At 43.4% G+C, this 20,501-nt stretch overlaps 1 protein-coding gene across 1 annotated transcript; it reads right to left on the minus strand.

Annotated features, from left to right (window-relative positions):
- Nucleotides 1–11,466: 11,466 nt before the first annotated feature.
- On the minus strand, nucleotides 11,467–12,393 carry LOC115098836 (olfactory receptor 1361-like). The gene has a single exon (XM_029615838.1). It carries the CDS (start codon nucleotides 12,391–12,393, stop codon nucleotides 11,467–11,469), a length of 927 nt encoding a protein of 308 aa, XP_029471698.1.
- Between the last annotated feature and the right edge of the window lie 8,108 nt (nucleotides 12,394–20,501).

A 20,501-nucleotide genomic window follows, 5' to 3' on the forward strand; every position in this document is an offset into this window, starting at 1 on the left:
TTCCCTCCTGGGCAGTAGTCCTGGGAGACTCATCCTCAGTGTGAAAAGACATTGTATCACTTGGAGAGCAGGCCTTTGCTACAGGATCACTTCCTGTTACACTAGGGTGGTGTTCTCCTACTGGGGACCTTTCTGATCCAATACAGCACCAGGATTGCCAGACTGGACTTAGAACTTGGTTACTATGTCCCTGAAGGTCTCATCAATGTACCTCTGTCTGCCTCAGTTTCTCCAGGTCTGCCACTCTAGCCTCCAGAGATGGGACCTGTTCTGTGAGAGCCAGGAGCTCTTTGCACTGGGTGCACACCTACCTCTCACTGGCAGGTAAAAAATCATATATCTGACACTCGATGAAAAAGACGCGAAAGCCCCCCTCTTCAATTGCCAGATCCCAGGCCTAGGCAAGGTCCAACCCATGATCTAGGCCAAAACATTTAGGAGCAGACCTTCAGGTGTCTTCTTTTTTTTTAAAGCAGTCATTAAAAATGACATCCATTCTGCCCAGAGAATGGCACTACAGTGACATTATGGCCACACTTTCCTCCTGAGCGGATGGTACCATTTAGTTGCATGGATGTACACTGATACTAAATTCTAAATTTACCATTAAACACAAAATCCTAGCACTGATTAGAGCAGATCTCTTCCGATTTTGCCAACTACTACATTTCTGCCCTTTTCTTGGTCATTTTACCTATGAAGCAATTATCCAGTTCTCCATAATAATCCACCTGGACTCCTGCAACTCATAGTATAGTAGGATACCCATCAAGCTGTATCTTTAATGATGATGAAATGAACCAGTTTGAAAAGATTATACCAGTCTTAAAGATCCACCACTGCCTCCCATCACTGTATCACAGCAAATTAAAATTCCTAACGCTTGCCTACAAAGCCCCCAAAGTCAATTACTTTCCACTCTGCTTCAGTTGTCAGCTTACCCCAAATATACATCCCCATGTCCTGCATTTACTAACCCTCACGGAATTACATCTTGTAAGTACCAGTAAGAAGATCTTCCGGTGTGCTTTTCCAATGCTATGGAACTCATTACTGTTACCTAGTCTCTGTCACCTGGGACATCCTGCCCTCAAAATGAAGATCACCACACCTGCCCTCAAAATGAAGATCACCACTCCCCCAATTTTGGATGTCACATTCTGCTTTCACTTATTATTCATTTATTGCACATAAATAAAGATTAACAAATAAAAACAAAAATTATATAAAAAGTAGACAGCTGCAGAGGCAAAAATGTTGTTTTGCTTCATTTATTTGTTTGTAGGTTATCTTCCTTTTCTTCATTAGTTTCAAATTTAAAAAAAAAAAAAAGTTTCTTCATTTCATTTTTCTTTTGCTTCCCATTTAAGTCAATGGGAGAAGCAACACAGCCTAGTCTATGGATAGAAAACATAAGAAGGGGGAAAAGAACTCAAAGGAACTAAGACTTTGGCAAAGTGGCATCAAAAGTGGCATGAAAGTAATGCAAAAGGGCAAAATAGATTCCAGCAGTGGCAAGCATTCTCTAAAGCCCTGGCAAAGAAGCAAAGCAGCATAAAGATTGTCAAGATTGTCAAGAAGGCAGTTGTAAGTACACCCCAAGGTAAAGAGTCTGGGGTATGGCAACAATGCTTAGTGCCAGAAAGACTCCTAAGTTGTATGTTTGGAGTATGGCAGCTACACTGAGTGACAGTAAGAGCCCCAAGGTTGGTCAGCAGGAGATTGGCAGAAAGATCTCCAAGTTATTTTATCAGGGAATGGCAGATAAGTACCGTGGCAGCAAGGCCACCAAGGTTTAACATCAGGAGAATGGCAGGAAGGCAGAGAGGCAGGAAGACCTCCAAGGTTTTGCATCAGGGCCATGGCAGAAAGGCAAAGTAGAAGCAAAACCTCCAAGGTGTAGAGTGTAGGAAATTGCAAACAACACAAAAAAATGAAAACCCCCAAGACATAGGGCCGGATGTTAAAAAGGCCCGGCGACGCGCATAAAGCTCCGGGACGCATGTAAGTCCCGGGGCTTGCAAAAAGGGGTGGGCCAGGGCCAGAGGCTCCAGGCACAGCGGCCATTTGCTGCTGAGCTTGGGATCGTGTGCCGGCAGTCGGCCGACGCACGCAACTTACTTCAGCCCCAGGGCTGAAGTAAATTTAGAAATAAAAAAAAGAAGGAAAAAAGGTAAGGGGGAAATGGCAGGGGAGGTAGGGCAAGGGAAGGTGGGGTGGGGGATAGGGAAGTTCCCTTCGAGGCCGCTCTGATTTTGGAGCGACCTGGGAGGGAATGGGAGAAGGCAGAGCAGCTCGGTGCAGGCTCGGCATGCACAAGGTGCACATTTGTGCAACCCCTTGCGCACGCCGACCCCAGATTTTATAACATGCGTGTGCCTGTGCGTGCATGTTATAAAATCGAGCATACATGTGTGCGCGCCGGATAGTGCGCGCACATTTATGCCCATGTGATCCTTTATAAAGTCTACCCCATAGAGTACAGGCAACCACAAATAGCATAAAGGCATCAAAATCTCCAAGCCTTAGAGTATGGGGAATCACGTATAGCACAAAAGCATCAAAACTCTCATGATATAGAGTAATTCTTCTCAACCCAGTCCTTGGAGCACTCCTAAACAGTCAGGTTTACAGGATATACACAATGAATATACATGAATATAATAGTGTATGCAAATCTATCTCATGCATATTCATTGTGGATAACCTCAAAACCTTCTGGTTAGGTGCGCCTGAGTTCTGACTTGGGAAATATTGATAGAGAGTTCATGGAATTACAAATGGCACAATGGTGTATAGTGAAAAGAATCACAAATGCTGGAAAACCTCTAGGAATAAAGTTTAGGCAATTGCAAACAGCATAAAGGCATGAAAATCTCCAAGGTATACAGTGAAGAAAATCACAACTAGCACAACGGTATATTTATTCACATTTTTATTTTGGGGGAAAAAACTAGGGGTGTGCATTCATTTTCGCTGTATTGGCGATCCGCAAATATATTGCACTATTCGTAGTATTCGTGGGGAAGCGAAATGTATCGCGATTCCCCACAAATACACAAATCTTCGCCGAATTATACGGCCACCTAAATAAAAATTTAAACAAACCCCCCACCCTCCTGAACCCCCCCAAGACTTACCAAAACTCCCTGGGGTTCCAGCGAAGGGTCCGAGAACCATCCCCTGCACTCACACCCTCGGTGCTGGTTTCATCATGGCGCCGATAACCTTTGTCACAGGGGCTACCGGTGCCAATGGTCAGCCCCTGTCACATGGCCATCAGCGCCACCTTGTGCTCCTACCATGTGACAGGGGCTGACCAATGGCACCGGTAGCCCCTGTGACATAGTATGGGCAAAGGCTATCGGCGCCATTTTGAGTAGTGGCACCGGACGGCCGGAGTGCAGGAGGTCGCTCTGGGACCCCCGTTGGACCCCTAGGGACTTTTGGCCAGCTTGGGGGGGCCTCCGGACCCCCACAAGACTTGCCAAAAGTCCAGCGGGGGTCTGGGAGCGACCTCCTGCCGCCGGCCGGCCGATGCCAGTACTCAAAATGGTGCCGATTGCCTTTACCCTCACTATGTCACAGGTACCGACGGTCGGCCCCTGTGACATAGTGAGGGCAAAGGCGATCGGCGCCATTTTGAATACTGGCAGCAGATCGCTTTTGCCCTCACTATGTCACAGAGGCCGACCGTCGGTACCTGTGACATAGTGAGAGCAAAGGCGATCAGCGCCATTTTGAGTACTGGCATCGGACGTCCGGCATGCAGGAGGTCGCTCCCGGACCCCCGTTGGACTTTTAGCAAGTCTTGTGGGGATCAGGAGGCCCCCCCAAGCTGGCCAAATATCCCTGGGGGTCTTGGAGCGACCTCCTGCACTCCGGCCTTCCGATGCCACTACTCAAAATGGCGCCGATAGCCTTTGCCCATACCATGTCACAGGGGCTACCGGTGCCATTGGTGTCAACTGGCCCAGAGCTAAGGGGTATTCTAAACTACCAATGATGCTTGTATGAAGTATTGGGGGTAGGGATGTGTAGAGGGATGCCATACGTTGCATTCGGGATTCGTATTCGTCGGGGGGCAGATATGTTGCATTCGGCAAAGGGCCCCCCCCCCGATATGTTTATCCATGAATTCCTATTCATTTCCCTGCTAAAATTAAATTAACTACAACCCCCCACCCTCCTGACCCCCCCCCCCCCCAAGACTTACCAAAACTCCCTGGTGGTCCAGCGGGGGTTCCGGGAGCCATTCCCTGCACTCACACCCTCGGCTGCCAGTTTCAAAATGGCGCCGATAGCCTTTGACCTACTATGTCACAGGGGCTACTGGTGCCATTGGTCAGCCCCTGTCACATGGCCATCGGCGCCATCTTGTGCTCCTACCATGTGACGGGGCTGACCAATGGCGGGGGACCGGGAGCGATCTCCTGCACTCGGGCCATCGGCTGCCACTAATCAAAATGGTGCCGATAGCCTTTGCCCTTACTATGTCACAGGGGCTACCGGTGCCATTGGTCAGCCCCTGTCACATGGTAGGAGCACAAGATGGCGCCGATGGCTATGTGACAGGGGCTGACCAATGGCACCAGTAGTCCCTGTGACGTAGGTCAAAGGCTATCGGCGCCATTTTGAAACCAGCAGCCGAGGGTGTAAGTGCAGGGGATGGCTCCCGGACCCCCTGCTGGACCACCAGGGAGTTTTGGTAAGTTTTGGGGGGGTCAGGAGGGTGGTGGGTTTGTTTAAATTGGCTCATTTATGCGGCCGAATAATTCGGCGAAGATTCGTTGTATTCATGGGGAATCGCGATACGTTTCGCTTCCCAACAAATACAACGAATAGGGCCCTATATGTTGTGGATTCCCGATTCGTAGGGAACAAATGCACACCCCTAATTGGGGGTGAGGAGGGGATATGCAGACTCCCTAGACCACCAGGTCGTTTTTGGATATAAGAAGGGAGTCTACTAGGCAGCAGGGATTATGTTCTGTTTTGAGAAGGGGGTGGCTGAGGGGGGGGTTCTTTTGGCAGGATTTGAAGGAGAAACTAATAAGGATGGAGGGTTTATTTTAAATAAAGGGTAGGGGTTTGGGAAAGATGTTGGTTTTCATTGTATGATTCAAAGATCTTTTGTTTTTTACATTTTGGGTCCTTCCTGCCTCAACTGGTGGCAGGGGACTGGAGAGGGGGTCGCAGAAAAATCTCAGGTGGGAAGTTGTCACTTTGAATGGGGTTGTTGCATCAGGCCTTGAGGCCCTTTACATTTTCCTGTGGGAGCTCTGGAACCTTCGCAAATGTCCTACTGCTCCTGCTGGGTAATAGCTACATTTCCTTCAAATGCAGTAAAATAACAGAGCAGATTTTTTTTCTGTCAGTTGTGTTATTTTATTTGCATTGAATTAGGTATGCATTAGCTGTTTTGCATGTATTTGCAAAATGTATTTTTGTAAAGCAACTAATTGTAATAGGGGCAAGGCATGTTCGTGAATTCAATAACGTTCAATATAGTGAATATTGCACAATATTGTAGTGATATGGCTATATTGCATAATAAAAAAAGTTTATCGTGCATTAAGTACTTTTTAACATGTGTTATAGCCTTAGCGCAACTTAGAGTTCTAGGCTGTAGGTTCCTAAATTTAGGCACTCAAGTCTTTTTATATCAGCCTCATAGTATGGGAAATAAAGTCCCAGATCTAGAGGTAGTGAGGGAAGAGACTAACTTAATTATAGTGCCAGTTACAGAGAAGTGGAACACAGAGAACCATGACTGAGAAATATTTAAACCAGTCCCTAACCTACTCAAGAATGACAGGGTAAAAAGAAAGGGAGGAAGAGTAACATATTTAAAAAATAATATGAAAGCTATAGAATTGCAGAATTGCAGTGGGTCAATCTGGAAAGAAGGAATGGAACATCTATTTATATTGATGCGATAGCCTTTGCAGGCAGAAGAAATGGATGGAGATTAAAGACATTCACATCATCACTAGGAAAGGGGAGGTGCTATTCCTAGGTGATTTCAATCTGCTTGATATTGATTAGGACCTCCCAGCTGCAAATTACCTAAAAGCAGGGAGATCCAGGATTTGCTGCAGGAAGGACCATTCCAGCAAGTGAATACGGAACAGAAATGTGAGGGAGTGATACTGAACCTGGTGCTTCTGATGTATTAGCTGTGAATCACCTGGGATCCAGTGATCACATGATGGTGTAGCTCAGTATTAGAGTGCAAGCAAGGTGGTTCATTCTAAGGTGATGGTCCTGGACTTCAGGAGATATAAACATTGGTAAGATGAAGGAGTACCTCAAGGAAGCATTAACTGGCCATGATCAGCTAGAGGAAGTAGAAGAGCAATGGGTACATTTTAAAGGAGAAATTGTAAGGGCAGCAAACCTTTTTGATAGGAAAGTAAATAAAAGTAAGAGGAAAAAGAGGTCAGGCTGTGCAAGACCGACCACAGAACTAAAGATAAATGACATTAATGGCTTTATTTGTGCTGCCATCAATGCAATAACTTTAAGTGGACATTTAAAGAGTTTCACCACTGAGGTACCTAATGATTTTGAAGCCTTAGTTTAGGCTCACAGACACGATAGCTGAATTCTCTCACAGCATCGTATGAAGGTACACTCAGACGTCAAAATTGACATCCATATAACAGGTCGTATTTTGTTTCCGACATTTGATCTGACATATCACATTGGTTTACAGTGAAACTGGAATCAAGAGTACATAGCTCTCTTATTATATCTTACAGTATAACTTAGCGTCTACATTAACTGGAGTAATGAAATGTTAACATTGTTTGCTACTAAGAATATAATCAACGAGAAACAAAGGTGCTAGGGGGGGACCTAGTCTTCAGGAACTTTCATATAGTGTAACTTAGCATCAATATTAACTGGATTAATGAATCGTTAACATTGTTTGCTGCTATGAACATAGGCAATGAGGATCAAAGGTGCTAGATGAGGAGAAAGCAGAATTGCTTAACCCATATTTCTGTTCACTGAAGAAGGGCTTGGAATAGGACCACAGAAAACTGCCATAAATAAGTAAAGAAGTGAGTTAGACCTCAAATAATTTTCAGAACATTGTATTCAAAGGAGCTAACAAAACTTAAAGTAGATAAAGCAGTGGGGCTGGACGGGATTCATGTGAGGTATTAAGGGCATTTATGAAAGTTTTGCTCTGCTGTCTGATCTTGTCAATGCTTCTTAAGAGCCTGGAGACAATTAGAGATGTTTCCTCTTCACAAAAGTGGAAGTAAAAAGGAGTGTATAGGCTGGTTAGTCTAACCTCAGTGGCAAGAAAATTAATGGAATTGTTGCTAAAAGAAAGGATAGTGTAGTTTCTGGAATCCAAATGATTACATAACCTGGGACGGCATAGTTTTACCAGAGGTAGTCTTGTCAGATGAATCAAATGTGTTTCTTTGATTGGGTGACCAGAGCTAGATCAGAGGAGAGCACTAGATGTAGTGTACTTGGATTTCAGCAAGGACTTTGATATGATTCCGCATAGACTACTTATAAATAAACTGAGCACCCAAGGTACAGGCCCTAAGGTGAATGACTGGGTTATGAACTGGTTGACTGGGGTGCAACAATATGTAATTGCTCAAAGTTCACTCCAAGGAAAGGGGGTTACAAGTGGTGTGACTCATGAATTGGTTCCCAGTCTGGCTATGTTTATCACTTTTGTAAGTAATATTGTGGAAAGGTTATCTTGAAAGTTTAGCCCCTTTTGTGCATGATATCAAAATCTGCAACAGGGAAGACACCCTGAAAGATGTGGAAAACATGAGGGCATCTAGAGAAGCTTGAGAAATAATCTAGAGTCTGGCAGCTAAGATTTAATGCTAAAAAATTCAGGGTCATTCATTTGAGTTGCAAAACACCAAGGGAGCAGTACAGTATAGAGGGTGAAGCTCTGTGTATTACACAGGAGCAGGATCTGTGGGTAATCATATCTGATGATCTTAAATTGTTCAAACAGGTTAGATTAGGTATCAGCAGAAGCCAGAAGGATACTTAGATTCAAAGACAGAGGAACAGCCAGCAGGAAATAGCAGGTGCTATTTCATCTGTATCTGGTAAGACCACATTTGGAGTACTGTGGACAATTCTGGTGACCGTACCTCCAAAAGGACATAAATCAATTACAGTCAATCCATAGGGCATCAGAACTACCAAAACCATAAAGCATATGGGGGCATGCTTAAAGAGTAGAATGGAGAGTTAATGAAAACAGGGATTAATTAAATTGAATTGAATTTTAATTGTACATGACATACATCATTTTATTTTACATTGAAACTTTGTTTTATTATTTTACAGGTTGGTTTTTTTTTTTAATGTCTAGGATTTCCAGGCACACCCACTGGGAGGTGTATTTTAAGGATTGTGTTTCCATAAAACTCATCACCCCATTTTGGCTTATGTTCTTCTTCTTGTCCTTCTCCTGCTCTAGGAGTGTGCTGAGGCTCAAAGGAGGAGTGCTCAGGAACCCAGGATTTGAGAGTCTCTTGGAGTATTAATGGATTTTGAAACGGAGAAGACTCAGAGGTACAGAGTGATGAAAGGGGAGTTAGTTCCATACTTTTAGTGTTTCATTGGAAAGTTATCTTAAAAGTGTTCAGATTTGATTTCTGGTGGCAATCAGAGAAAGGACCGCCATTATTGGAAACCTACTCACTACTACTATTACTGTTTGTCATTTATAAAGTGCTACTAGACATATTTAGCAATATCCAGACACACATAAGAGACAGTCCCTGCTCCAAGGAGCTTATACTAATCAAGACAAACATACATAGTAAACAAGAATCTGTAAGAAGTGTAGTATAGAGAATTGCTTAGGATATAAAAGTAGTTTTAAAATGATGAGTTTTTAAAGTAGATTTGAATATGGCTAGGGAGTGAGCATGATGCATGAACTCAGGAAGTCTGTTATAGGCATAAAGCACACTAAAATAGTAAGTGCATTGCTATGTGGGAAGAATCATCAGGAACTCATCTGCGTCTTTTCAGAAGGATTAACCCAGCTTTCATCTACTGTACTATATAGCTCTACACATTATCAAGCAGATACTAATACAGTGAAAGTCACAGGGTTGAAGCATCTCGGTGTTTTGAAAGAAGTGATTCCCTAGTGCAAAGGGTTTCTGGTTACTGACTGACTGAACTATATTTGGCTGTATGATTTCTGTTTCACCTGCATCAAACACAAGTGAACTGTTCACCAAATTATTTATCTGTATCAACTATTTCAGTAAAATTATTCCACCAGCTTGTATGGAAGTATTTTTATTCCTACTAGGAGGTGCTAAGCATGCTGAAGAGTCTTGAAAGACATTTTTTCTTTCTTCACTTTCATGATAGCACCTTGGGAGCATAAGCTACATCAAGGCCCAAGTGAGTCTCTGTGTCTGATCAGAGGATGGAATTTGGATTACAATTATAAGGTATCAGTTTGGTTGAACTCAGTACCCAGCATGCACATGTGGACGGTGCGCACATGTTATAAAATCGGGGGTCGGCATGTGCAAGGGGGTGCACATTTGTGCAACCTGCACATGCCGGTGCCCGTGGCCTTCCGCAGTTCCCTCCCAGTCCGCTCCAATATAGGAGTGGCCTGGGAGGGAACTTCCCTACCCCCTATACTAACCTTCCTACCCCTTCCCCTAATCTTCCCGCCCCCTAGCCCTAGCTCGAAGCAGGCGCAAAAGGTAGGTTAAGGATTTTGGTGGGGTTTTTCATGAATTAGACAATCTCTATGAAATTGTCTAATTCATTGTTGTTCGATAGCCCCGAAAAAACGAAGCGTATTTTGCCGAAATTTCAGCAAAATTCATATTTCTTGTTAGTGCGCACTAACGGAGTTACTACACACTGTATATTACTTAGTGCACAGTAATACCAATTAGTGCACACTGTTTTTCTAACTAACAAACTTCTCTGAATTGATACTTTTTAATTTTTAAGTTGCATTTTTTTTAGTGCGTACTAACATTAATTATAGCCCACTACTACATACTTAGTGTGCTGTAAGTTCTATTAGGACACACTAACTAATCTGTTAGTGCGCCCTAACTGGCCTTAATGTGCATTAACATCTAGCTAGTGCGCACTGTCATGGTAGGTGTACTGTGCACTAATGCTGAGATAGTGCATACTACTGGTTGTTGGTGCACAGTAAAGCCCATTAGTGTGCACTAATGCACTTCGTCAAAAATTGCCCCAAAAAAAAAAACGACCCAAGGGAAAACAAAATTTTCCACAGAGCGCCAGATCCGAAGCCCGACCCGAAAGCGTTAAACGAAGCACATCTCTAATTATTTATGCAATCCCTTCCTGCTTGCAATGATCTTCTGAGACAGATGAGGAGAAATGAGTGAGCAGCCTAGCAAATGAACTAATCTTCATCACCTACAAGCACAGAATAATAGTGGCTCACCATTAACTGGTACATGCTATAAAGACATCACTTGCACCACTAAAGTGTTCATGGCTTCTAACATTTACAGGTAGATTTTTAATGACCGGCGCGTGTAAATCTCGGGGGTTATGCGTGTGGCTGGGTCTTGCGCGTAACCTCCGTGCTGAAGTGCTGGGTTGAGAGAAAGGGGCGGGGCAGGAGGCAGCTGGTACAGCGGCCATTTGCCGTTGTGCCAGGAAAGTGTGCGCCAGCAGTTGTCCAGTGCACAAGTTGCTTCTGCTCCAACGGAGCAGTAAGCAATGAAACAACAAATAGGAAAGGTAGGAAAAAGGGTTTAGGGGGTGGGGAGGAAATAAAAAGAGGGCAGAAGTTAGGGTTGGGGGGTAGGAAAGTTCCCTCCCAGTCCACTCCTTAATTGGTGTGAACTGGGAGGGAACTGGGAAAAGGGAACATCACGTCGCCGCACGTAAATTAAAAATGTACCCCCTGCACGCGCGAGTCACGGGCCACGTGCATATACGCTCACAGATGTTAAAATCTGCCATGCATGTGCACTCACCCCTTGTATTTTATAACATGCATGCCGATGCGCACATGTTATAAAATAGCCACGTCCATGTACGCATGGCCGGGAAGCACGCACACATGGACGCGCATGCATACGTTTAAAATCTACCCCTAATCTAGTGGAACTCTGTTCCCTGGATAATGCTCGACCTCACATATACTGATATAAGGTGCTCTGCCTTACTTTAGGGTATCATGCCATGTCCCAGGAAATGTGTTTACCACATCCATCATCAGCAAGTAATGGTTAGAGCATATCTGAATTTTCAGACTGTTATAATGCGTATAGTTACACAAGATAGCTTCTTGGACCAATGATGATGAAACCATAATTCTAGATAGCTAGTCACAAATGTATGAAGTTAGACAATAAAAATATGCCTCCTACACCTTGTTTGTTGACCTTTATTTCTACAACTCCTTATTAGCAAAGATGCCTATATGTTCTGAGTTTAGAGTTTTGTCCATATTGTCCTCAATGCAGCCTTCATTTCATTGTTCCTCAGGCTATAGATGAATGGATTTAACATGGGAGTTAGGACAGAGTATATCACAGCAGCCACCCTGTCTTTCTCTGGGGAATATGCCGATGAGGGCCGCACATTTATAATAATGGTAGATCCATACAATAACGTAACCACTGTGAGGTGGGAAGAACAGGTGGAGAAGGCTTTGTGTCTCTTTTCTGATGATGACATCTTCAGGATGGTAAGGATAATGCGGCAGTAGGATAGCATTATTATTATAAAAGGGACTATTAAAGTGAAAGGCCCCTCAATAAAGATCATTAGTTCATTAAGGGAGGTATCAGAACAAGAAAGCTTGTACAGTCCAGTCAGGTCACAGAAGAAGTGGTTAATGATATTGGAGTGACAAAAAGATAATCTAAGCAACAACAGAGTATGCAAGAGGGACTTAAGAAAGCCCCCAAGAAAGGAACCAGCTACTAAATAGTGACAGAGTCTCTGATTCATTACCAATGTATACTGTAAAGGAGAACAGATGGCAACATAGCGGTCATAAGCCATCACAGCTAGAAGGAAACACTCTGTCCCTGCAAAAGAAATGAAGAAATACACCTGGGTCAGGCAGCCAGAATACGAGATGCTTTTACTGTCAGAGATGAGGTTTTTCAGCATATTGGGAACAGTGACTGATATAAAACAAATATCTATTGCAGACAGTATGCTTAGGAAGAAATACATGGGTGTGTGGAGCTGGAAACTGAGATGAATCACTGCAATGATGACAATATTTCCCAACAAGGTGATCAGGAACATGAGTAGAAATGCTACAAAAAGGGCAATGCGTGGCTCCCGAATAGGCACGAGTCCCAGGAGAATAAAGTTGGAGACAGAGGTTTTGTTTGTATTTTCCATCGCGTTTTATTTAATCAGTGAAACCTAGAAAAGAGTGAAAGAACATTCATTCTATAGAGCTTTGAAGACCCTTTGTTATCAGTTTTATATCTTCACTAACAAATTCCAGGTCTTAGAGCTGGAATGAGAATGAAGATATGTTTGTGTTTTGTCGGCATAAGAATCATAGAAGCTCAGAAACATGATGGTAGAAAACGATCATACTGCCTACCTATTTGCCCATTTTCAATGACCTAGATGTTTTACTAAGTAACAAAAAGAGACATTCAAAAATGATATTAAAGTCAAGAAAAACTATATAAAGGAGCAATCATATATCATTCATGGTTTTTAATCATATTTGATTTCAAGACCTAAGTATGTCTAACCTTAATTCCCAATATTTTGAAGTCAATATTCAAAAGGATTTTTCCTGCTAAGTTTGAGACTTATCCAAAAAACCTGGGATTTAAATATGTCTTCTATGAAAATAGTTGTGCTTATCTGAGGCTGAACCTTGTACTAGATGTTTTCATGACATGGAAAAGGCAATTTCATAACTTGCATGGTGGCATGAAACCTGCATGTTCCTTTAATGCACAGATTTTTCTCCAGATTTTCTACTTGAACTTAAATGCATATGTCCGCTTTGAAAATTTGCATGCAAGTGATGGAGTACACACAGAAACCCTTCTATACAAAGTTATGCCTGCTCTATTGAGGGCCTAACTTGTGCAGCTGAATCTACATGTATTAGGGGTGTGCATTCGGATTGACCGCATTAGTAAAACGCAACTCATATTTTTTTTTTACTTAAAAAATTGATTCGACATAAACGATCGGATTTCCCACATATCGAACATAGATATGTTCGATATGTTGGAAATCGCGATTGTTGAGCCAAAATAAAAATATAAACCCCCTCACCCTCCTTAATCCCCCCCCCGACTTACCACAACTCCCTGGTGATGGAGCGAGGAGTGAGGACGCCATTTCTGCAATCCTTGGCGAGAAGCATGTGACATCGGCGGCACGTCGAGTGACGCCGGCGTCACGTGATTCCCGGCTCGTTCGCGCCGGACGGCTCGTTCGGCCCAAAAAGAACTTTTGGCCAGCTTGAGGGGGTCAGGAGGCCCCCCCAAGCTGGCCAAAAGTTCTTTTTGGGCCGAACGAGCCGTCCGGCGCGAACGAGCCGGGAATCACGTGGCGCCGCGTCACTCAGACGCGACGTCACGTGATTCCCGGCAAGTTCGCGCCGGACGGCTCGTTCGGCCCAAAAAGAACTTTTGGCCAGCTTGAGGGGGTCAGGAGGCCCCCCCAAGCTGGCCAAAAGTTCTTTTTGGGCCGAACGAGCCGTCCGGCGCGAACTTGCCGGGAATCACGTGACGTCGGCGTCACGTGATTCCCGGCTCGTTCGCGCCGGACGGCTCGTTCGGCCCAAAAAGAACTTTTGGCCAGCTTGGGGGGGTCAGGAGGCCCCCCCAAGCTGGCCAAAAGTTCTTTTTGGGCCGAACGAGCCGTCCGGCGCGAACGAGCCGGGAATCACGTGACGCCGCGTCACTCGACGTGCCACCGACGTCACATGCTTCTCGCCAAGGATTGCAGAAATGACGTCCTCACTCCTCGCTCGATCACCAGGGAGTTGTGGTAAGTCTGGGGGGGGGATTAAGGAGGGTGAGGGGGTTTAAATTTTTTTTTTGCACATATGTACATATACCCAACTCATTGGATTTTTTTTATGTCCATATTGGCCGCAAGTGGGACCCCCTTTCGGACATAAAAAATATGAACATAAAATTTTGCTCTGCACATCCCTAACATGTATACCTTTTTGAATCAAAAATAAGCACATTAGTCTGAGCTCTGCTCTAACTGCATCCCTATTGGCAGTTCACGTAAAAGTGTACATGAAACCTTATTATGCATGCACTTTTCCACCAGCTGGGCAATTTAGTTCAGCTGTCTACATGTATGAAACTGGGCTTTATGTATGGAAATGGCTTTGAAAATTCAGCCCTGTAAGGGTAATTTTCAAACCAATGTCCACAGGTAAAAAGTATCTTTACCCTCCTGTTGGCTGTCTGAAAATTGTGTCCCCATCAGTGTGGTAAAAAGTGCATGGCATTGTTCAACAATGCATTCAGAGAAGGCTTTTCTGAGGGCATGTGTAGGTTAGGGAGGAAAAGTACATACGCACGTCACATTTTCAGATCTTTACATGAAACATTGTAAATTAAATCCTATCCTCACAAAAAGCTGCTGTGAGTGACTGTTGCTTACTTCCTGCCCAGGGCATTTTTCAAAGTGGATGCATGCGTGATACTACTTTCCCATTACAAATTGAAGGAAATCCCATGGGTAACATGTGCACTTGCTCTGTTCAAAAAGCAGTGTATCTAGAAATAACAGTGCATAACTAGCAGAAGATGCTGCATTATAGGTGGAACTGCATGAATAATAATCCAACTTTGTCTTTTATCACTCACTGTTCCATATCTTCGTCACCCACGGGAATCATCAGTGTCCCACCTTTTATTATTCTTCACTTCTTGTCCGTTATATCGTCAGCAATAACCAACAACTGGCCACACTCCACATCTTCTATACACACAATAAAGACCATCTGCTCATGGTTATAACTAATGACTTGGCAACGCTACACTAATTTCTCCTAATGATTGGGAAGATTTGCCTAATAATTGTTTACTGAAATTTGGTGACAGGATAAGATAATAATGTAGGTGAATCACAATTCTTTTTGTTGATCACTAACAATCATTATGTTATCTGCTATCATTTGTCACTCCATGACTTCTACATCCGTTTTTTTGTTTATTACCCCATTTTTACATTCCAGTTCTTCTTAATGCTCCTACCCACAGTTTTTCTCATTCTCTATCATATAATTTGCTGTATAGATGCACACATAAAGGTGAATTTTAAAAGCCTGATGCATGCAACAATAAGGGAATGCACACACAAGTCGGGCTAGCATGTGCTGACCGAATTTTAAAATCCATCCAAATGCGTGTGTATCTCCAGCAGTGTGCACTTCTCACTTGATTTCAAAGTGGTGCATGGTGTGGACATGGACATAGGCATTTCAGAGCATGGCCAAGAGATGTGCACGTAAATACTTACACGCCCCGGCATGTACCCAGGTTTACTGTGGCTTACATAAGAACATAAGAAATTGCCATGCTGGGTCAGACCAAGGGTCCATCAAGTCCAGCATCCTGTTTCCAACAGAAGCTAAACCAGGCCACAAGAATCTGGCAAGTACCCAAACACTAAGAAGATCCCCTGCTACTGATGCCAGTAATAGCAAAGGCCATTCCTTAAGTCAACTTGAATAATAGGAGTTAATGGACTCCAAGAACTTATCCAAACCTTTTTTAAACCCAGCTACCCTAACTGCACTAACCACCACTTCCTCTCTAAAGTAGATTTAACTTAAAAAAGAGCCATTTTGAAGGGGTTTAAAGGGTCTGGAGTAACTGGGGGGGAGTGCAGGCTAATAAACCAGGGAGGATGGGAGGACCTAGATCTTCAGTGGTTGAACTGGTTTTGAACTGGTGAAACTGGCAATGGCGTGAACTGTGATGGTTATAAAATACCCTGACTTACACGGTGGATACCCGATTTACACAGCTTGGGACAGGACCACTTAAAATTGGGTGCACATGTGTGCGTGCTAAGTGTATTTTATAACATGCAAAAATATGTGCACACAAGTAAGAAAATTGCTGCATCCCTGGGCGCGCGCGCTGACACACACGTATCAATGTGTGTCCATGCGCCACTTTGAAAGTTACCGTCCTTGTCTCTCTGTTGCTACTTTCAACACAGAGAACAATTTCCAAAGTCATTTACATGGTAAATAGCGATTTACCTAAGTATCTGATTCATTAAGGGGATAATTTTCTAAAGGAGTTCCAGGTACCCACCACCCTCTTCACGGAGAGGGTGATAGATGCCTGGAATCCCTTCCAGAAGAGGTGGTGAAGACAAAAACAGTGAAAGGTTTCAAAGGGGCATGGAATAAACCTGTGGATCCCTAAAGGCTAGAGGATGGAAATGAAGAGAAGAGTGCATGGGGGTAACCTGCTGATGTGGAAGTTATTATCCTTAACCAATAAGCCTTCATACTGTTGATGCAAGTGTTGATGCTCTCTGCTTCAATGGCAGGGGGAAAAGAGGAAAAGGGGAATTAGATTCAGACAGCAAGCAACAAGGATATTGAATTTTACGATCTGGGAAAACAAATAAACATGGGGGTGACTTGCTGATGTGGTTGTTATTATCCTTAACCAATACGCCTGATACATTTGATGCAACTTCAACATTGCTCTCTGCTTCAACGGCAAGAGGTAATGAGGAATTGGACTCAGAAAACAACCAACAAGGGCCCTGACTTTGACAGTCTTGGAAACTGATAAGTATGGGGGTGACCTGTATGGCATGGCAGATGCTATCATAAGCTTGCTGGGCAAACTGGATAAACCATTTGGTCCTTTTCTGCTGTCATTTCTATGTATCTATGTAAACGCAACTACTATTGTAGCAATTTTGAAAAGTAATTTACTCCAGTAAAGTGCACTTCTATGAGTAAATCCTATGGACAATTCAATGGAATATATTGTAGCAATTTTCAAGAGCCTACTTACTCGAGATAAGTGCATTTACTCAAGTAAAACCCAGTTTTACTGGAATAAATGCTTTTTAAAATCAGGATTGTGAAATTTTCTCATAGACATAAAATAGGAGAAAAGCCTTAACAAATCTGGCCTAAATTGGCTGTCTGAAAATTGGCATCTGTTGGAAATGTATTTCATGTCATTGTGCAGGAATGTATTGAGATAGATAGTACTGAAACTGTTGTGAGCTACTAGGGCTTCCATACTGCTCTGTATGTGTACTTACTTGCTGTTACGCTCTCCCTCTCCAAAGGGAGGAGCTAGCAATCTGTTACGCTCGCCTCCTCCAGAAATCTGCTGTCGCTCACTCCGCCAGGAGGGTGGAGTTGGCTAGCTGTTCTGCTGTGCTCCTGAAAGGGGAAGGAGTAGCAATATGACATGACCTGCTCCTCGTGAGGGGAGGAGTTAGCTATCTGTAATTCTGTTAGCGAACTGCTGTTAGATACTCCTGTAAGGAAAGGAAGTAGCAAGCTGTATCAATCTGCTAAGCAGTAGCAATCTGTTATGGATCAACTCTCCAAGGAAGAGGAGTTGGCAATAGGTATATAGTACTTCACTATGAGATAGCAATCTCTCATGCCCCCCGCTAAGGATTAGCAATCTCTATATATATATAAGCTGCTGGCAAGTCTCAGAGAAAGAGAAGTAGCTGTCTATATAATACTTCCGTGAGCGGAGTCAGTGGTCTGTAATGGTTGGCTCCCACAAGGTGACAATAGTGAAAGGAATGACCACTTGAAGGAAATGGTGAATCCCTGGGCCGATGGCAGATGACAGCGCCCCCCAGAGTCTGGAGCGTGCGTGCACGCCTTTACGTCATCGGGAACATGGCAGATCCATAGCGTCAGGCCAGCCTGGGGGAACCGGGACCAAGAGGCGGAGAGAAGCCGCGGCTGCACTGTCCGTCAGAGCCAAAGGGAGTCGCATCCCAGGTAGAGAGGGTGGATGTGCATTTGGTTCATTCGTTTAATTCGTTTCATACGTTTCCCATTACATGTCAATCAGATGTGCATTTGTTTCATACGTTTCATATTACATGCTTGTATAGGAAACGTATGAAACGAATGCACATCCTACTGGAGCGAGGGGCAAGAAGAGGCATGAACGCAACACTTACTTCCTGTTTCTGTGTGAGATGAGTACTGGTTGTTTACAACTCCATTTTCCCTTGTTAATAAAAGCAGTACTATTTTACAGCTCTTTCCAAGAGCAAGTCTCCCTGGCTTCTTTTTTTGTTGTTGTTGTTTTGTTTTAAGAAGGCATTCTATTATTGCATTGAGATTGGTGGTGAAAGAATATGGCTGTGGCTCTGGTTTGGAAGTATGAAAGGATTTGACCTCTGAATAATGATGTTGGGTATCTTGGTTATAGTTGAATACCAAGAGGAGTTGAAAGATGGTGAGTTTTTTTCAGTTTTTTGTTTTGGTATTAATTTTTGCTGTTATTTTATTTTCTATGGAAGGTGAATGACTGGGGTTCAATCTTTGAGGCCTTTGGTGATTAAGGAGGGAGGTTTATTTTGATATATTTTAATTATTTTTAAGTTTTAATTGTTTAGTTTTTAATCTTGTAGAATTGTATTTTAATGATGGAGGCATCGTTTTGGGTAGATTTTGTTTCATGTATTGTGGTATATGTTATTGAAATAAAATATAAACAAACTCCATTGTGCTGCAAACTCTAATAAAAAATGGGTTAAGGGCCCAGGCAATGCAAAAGAAAGAGAAAGCTAGAACAAATGAAAATATCCCACAGTCAGAGCAGAGTGAGAAGCTTGAAAAAAAAGCAAAGAGCAAGAGAAGCCAAGTAAGCAAATTGCAGAAATATAATCTGCTAATCAACAGCCTGCATAAAGAAGATTTGCTGTCAACAAATTAAAAGTGAAAGTAACTAAAAAATGACTAAAAATGCTACAAATCCAGTTGAAATGCTGATTTCCCACAATTGTCTAACCGGGAGATTTAACATGATGATTCTTCTAAAACTAAAGGGCTTTGGAGAGTCATAGAACCTGATTCACCTGATAAAACAGCTACACAGGAAGTAAATAAGGGAAGGAAGTAAAATCATCAGGATTCTATGAACATAATTGTCCTAACGATAAGCTCTTCCCAAATAAATAATGGATTAGATTTTCAAAGGGTTACACGAGTAATATATGTGTGTAACCCTTTAAAATCCCTCCTGAGCGCGCCGAGCCTATTTTGCATAGGCTCGGCAGTGAGCGCAAGCCCCGGGATGCGCATATGTCCCGGGGCTTTGAAAAAGGTGCGGGAAGGGGGCGGGGGCGTGAGCATGGCACAGGTCCAGGGGCAGGACCGAGGCCTCCGGCACAGCAGCTGAGCCGGGGGATAGCACGCCGTCAGCCAGAGGCAAGTGTAAATACTTGAAATCAGGTGGGGGGGATTTAGGTTGGGCTGGGGGGTGGGTTAAATAGGGGAAGGGAGGGGAAGGTGGGTGGGAGTGGAAGAAAAGTTCCCTCCGAGGCCGCTCGGAGGGAACGGGGAAAGCCATTGGGGCTCCCCTAGGGCTCGGCGCGTGCAAGTTGCACAAGTGTGCACCCCCATGTGCACAACAACCTTGGATTTATAACATGCATGCGGCAGCATGCATGTTATAAAATTGGGTGTACATTTGTGCGCACCAGGTAGCACGCACAAATGTACCTCGAGGGTGCTTCTTTAAAAATCTACCCCAATGTTATTAAGCAGACTAATATAAAAAGTATCTGGCAATCTTTTAAACAAGTAAATACAGGACATATCCTTAGACCTTACATATAAGGTTGCCAATTGGCTCCAGATTTTCAGGACAGGGTGATCCAGTTCTGGTTTTACCCCATTGCATGCTGGGACTTATTCTGACTTCCCTATTGTATTCCCTGAGAAAAGCAAGACTATACGAACCTGCATGCAGGGAAGTAAAACCAGGACTGGATCAACCTGTCCTGAAAATCTAGAGCCAGTAGGCAACCCTACTTACAATTGAGATAAATGCTGTCAAGTAGGAGAAAGATTGTATGGGAAATCATTAGCTGAAAAACTCTAAACCCTAGGAGAAACTATTTAGGCATCAGAAATTGCAACACCAGCAATTCAAGGACTCACTCAATCATACTATGGAGAAACCAGCTATTTTGATGGGTGCAATATGTCTGAGTTGACGTCAGGAAAAGTTTGTCATACACTGCTACAAGAACAATGCCATAAAAAGGATTTTCCAGATTCTGAATCAGTCTGCAGAATATGGAGAAACTTCAAAGACAAATGAAATGCAATGCTATCACTGCAAGAAATTTGGACATTTTGCAAATGATTTCCAGTTTGCCCTCAAGGGAAATAAAATATCTCAAAATGCAAAAGGGACTAAATATTTCTCAAGCAATAAAAGGGATCAAAGAAAAAAAATATTTAGAGAGCAAAAATAGCCAAA

The sequence above is a fragment of the Rhinatrema bivittatum genome, chromosome 1 (assembly GCF_901001135.1).
Source record: "Rhinatrema bivittatum chromosome 1, aRhiBiv1.1, whole genome shotgun sequence".
In the NCBI taxonomy this organism is placed as follows: Eukaryota; Metazoa; Chordata; class Amphibia; order Gymnophiona; family Rhinatrematidae; genus Rhinatrema; species Rhinatrema bivittatum.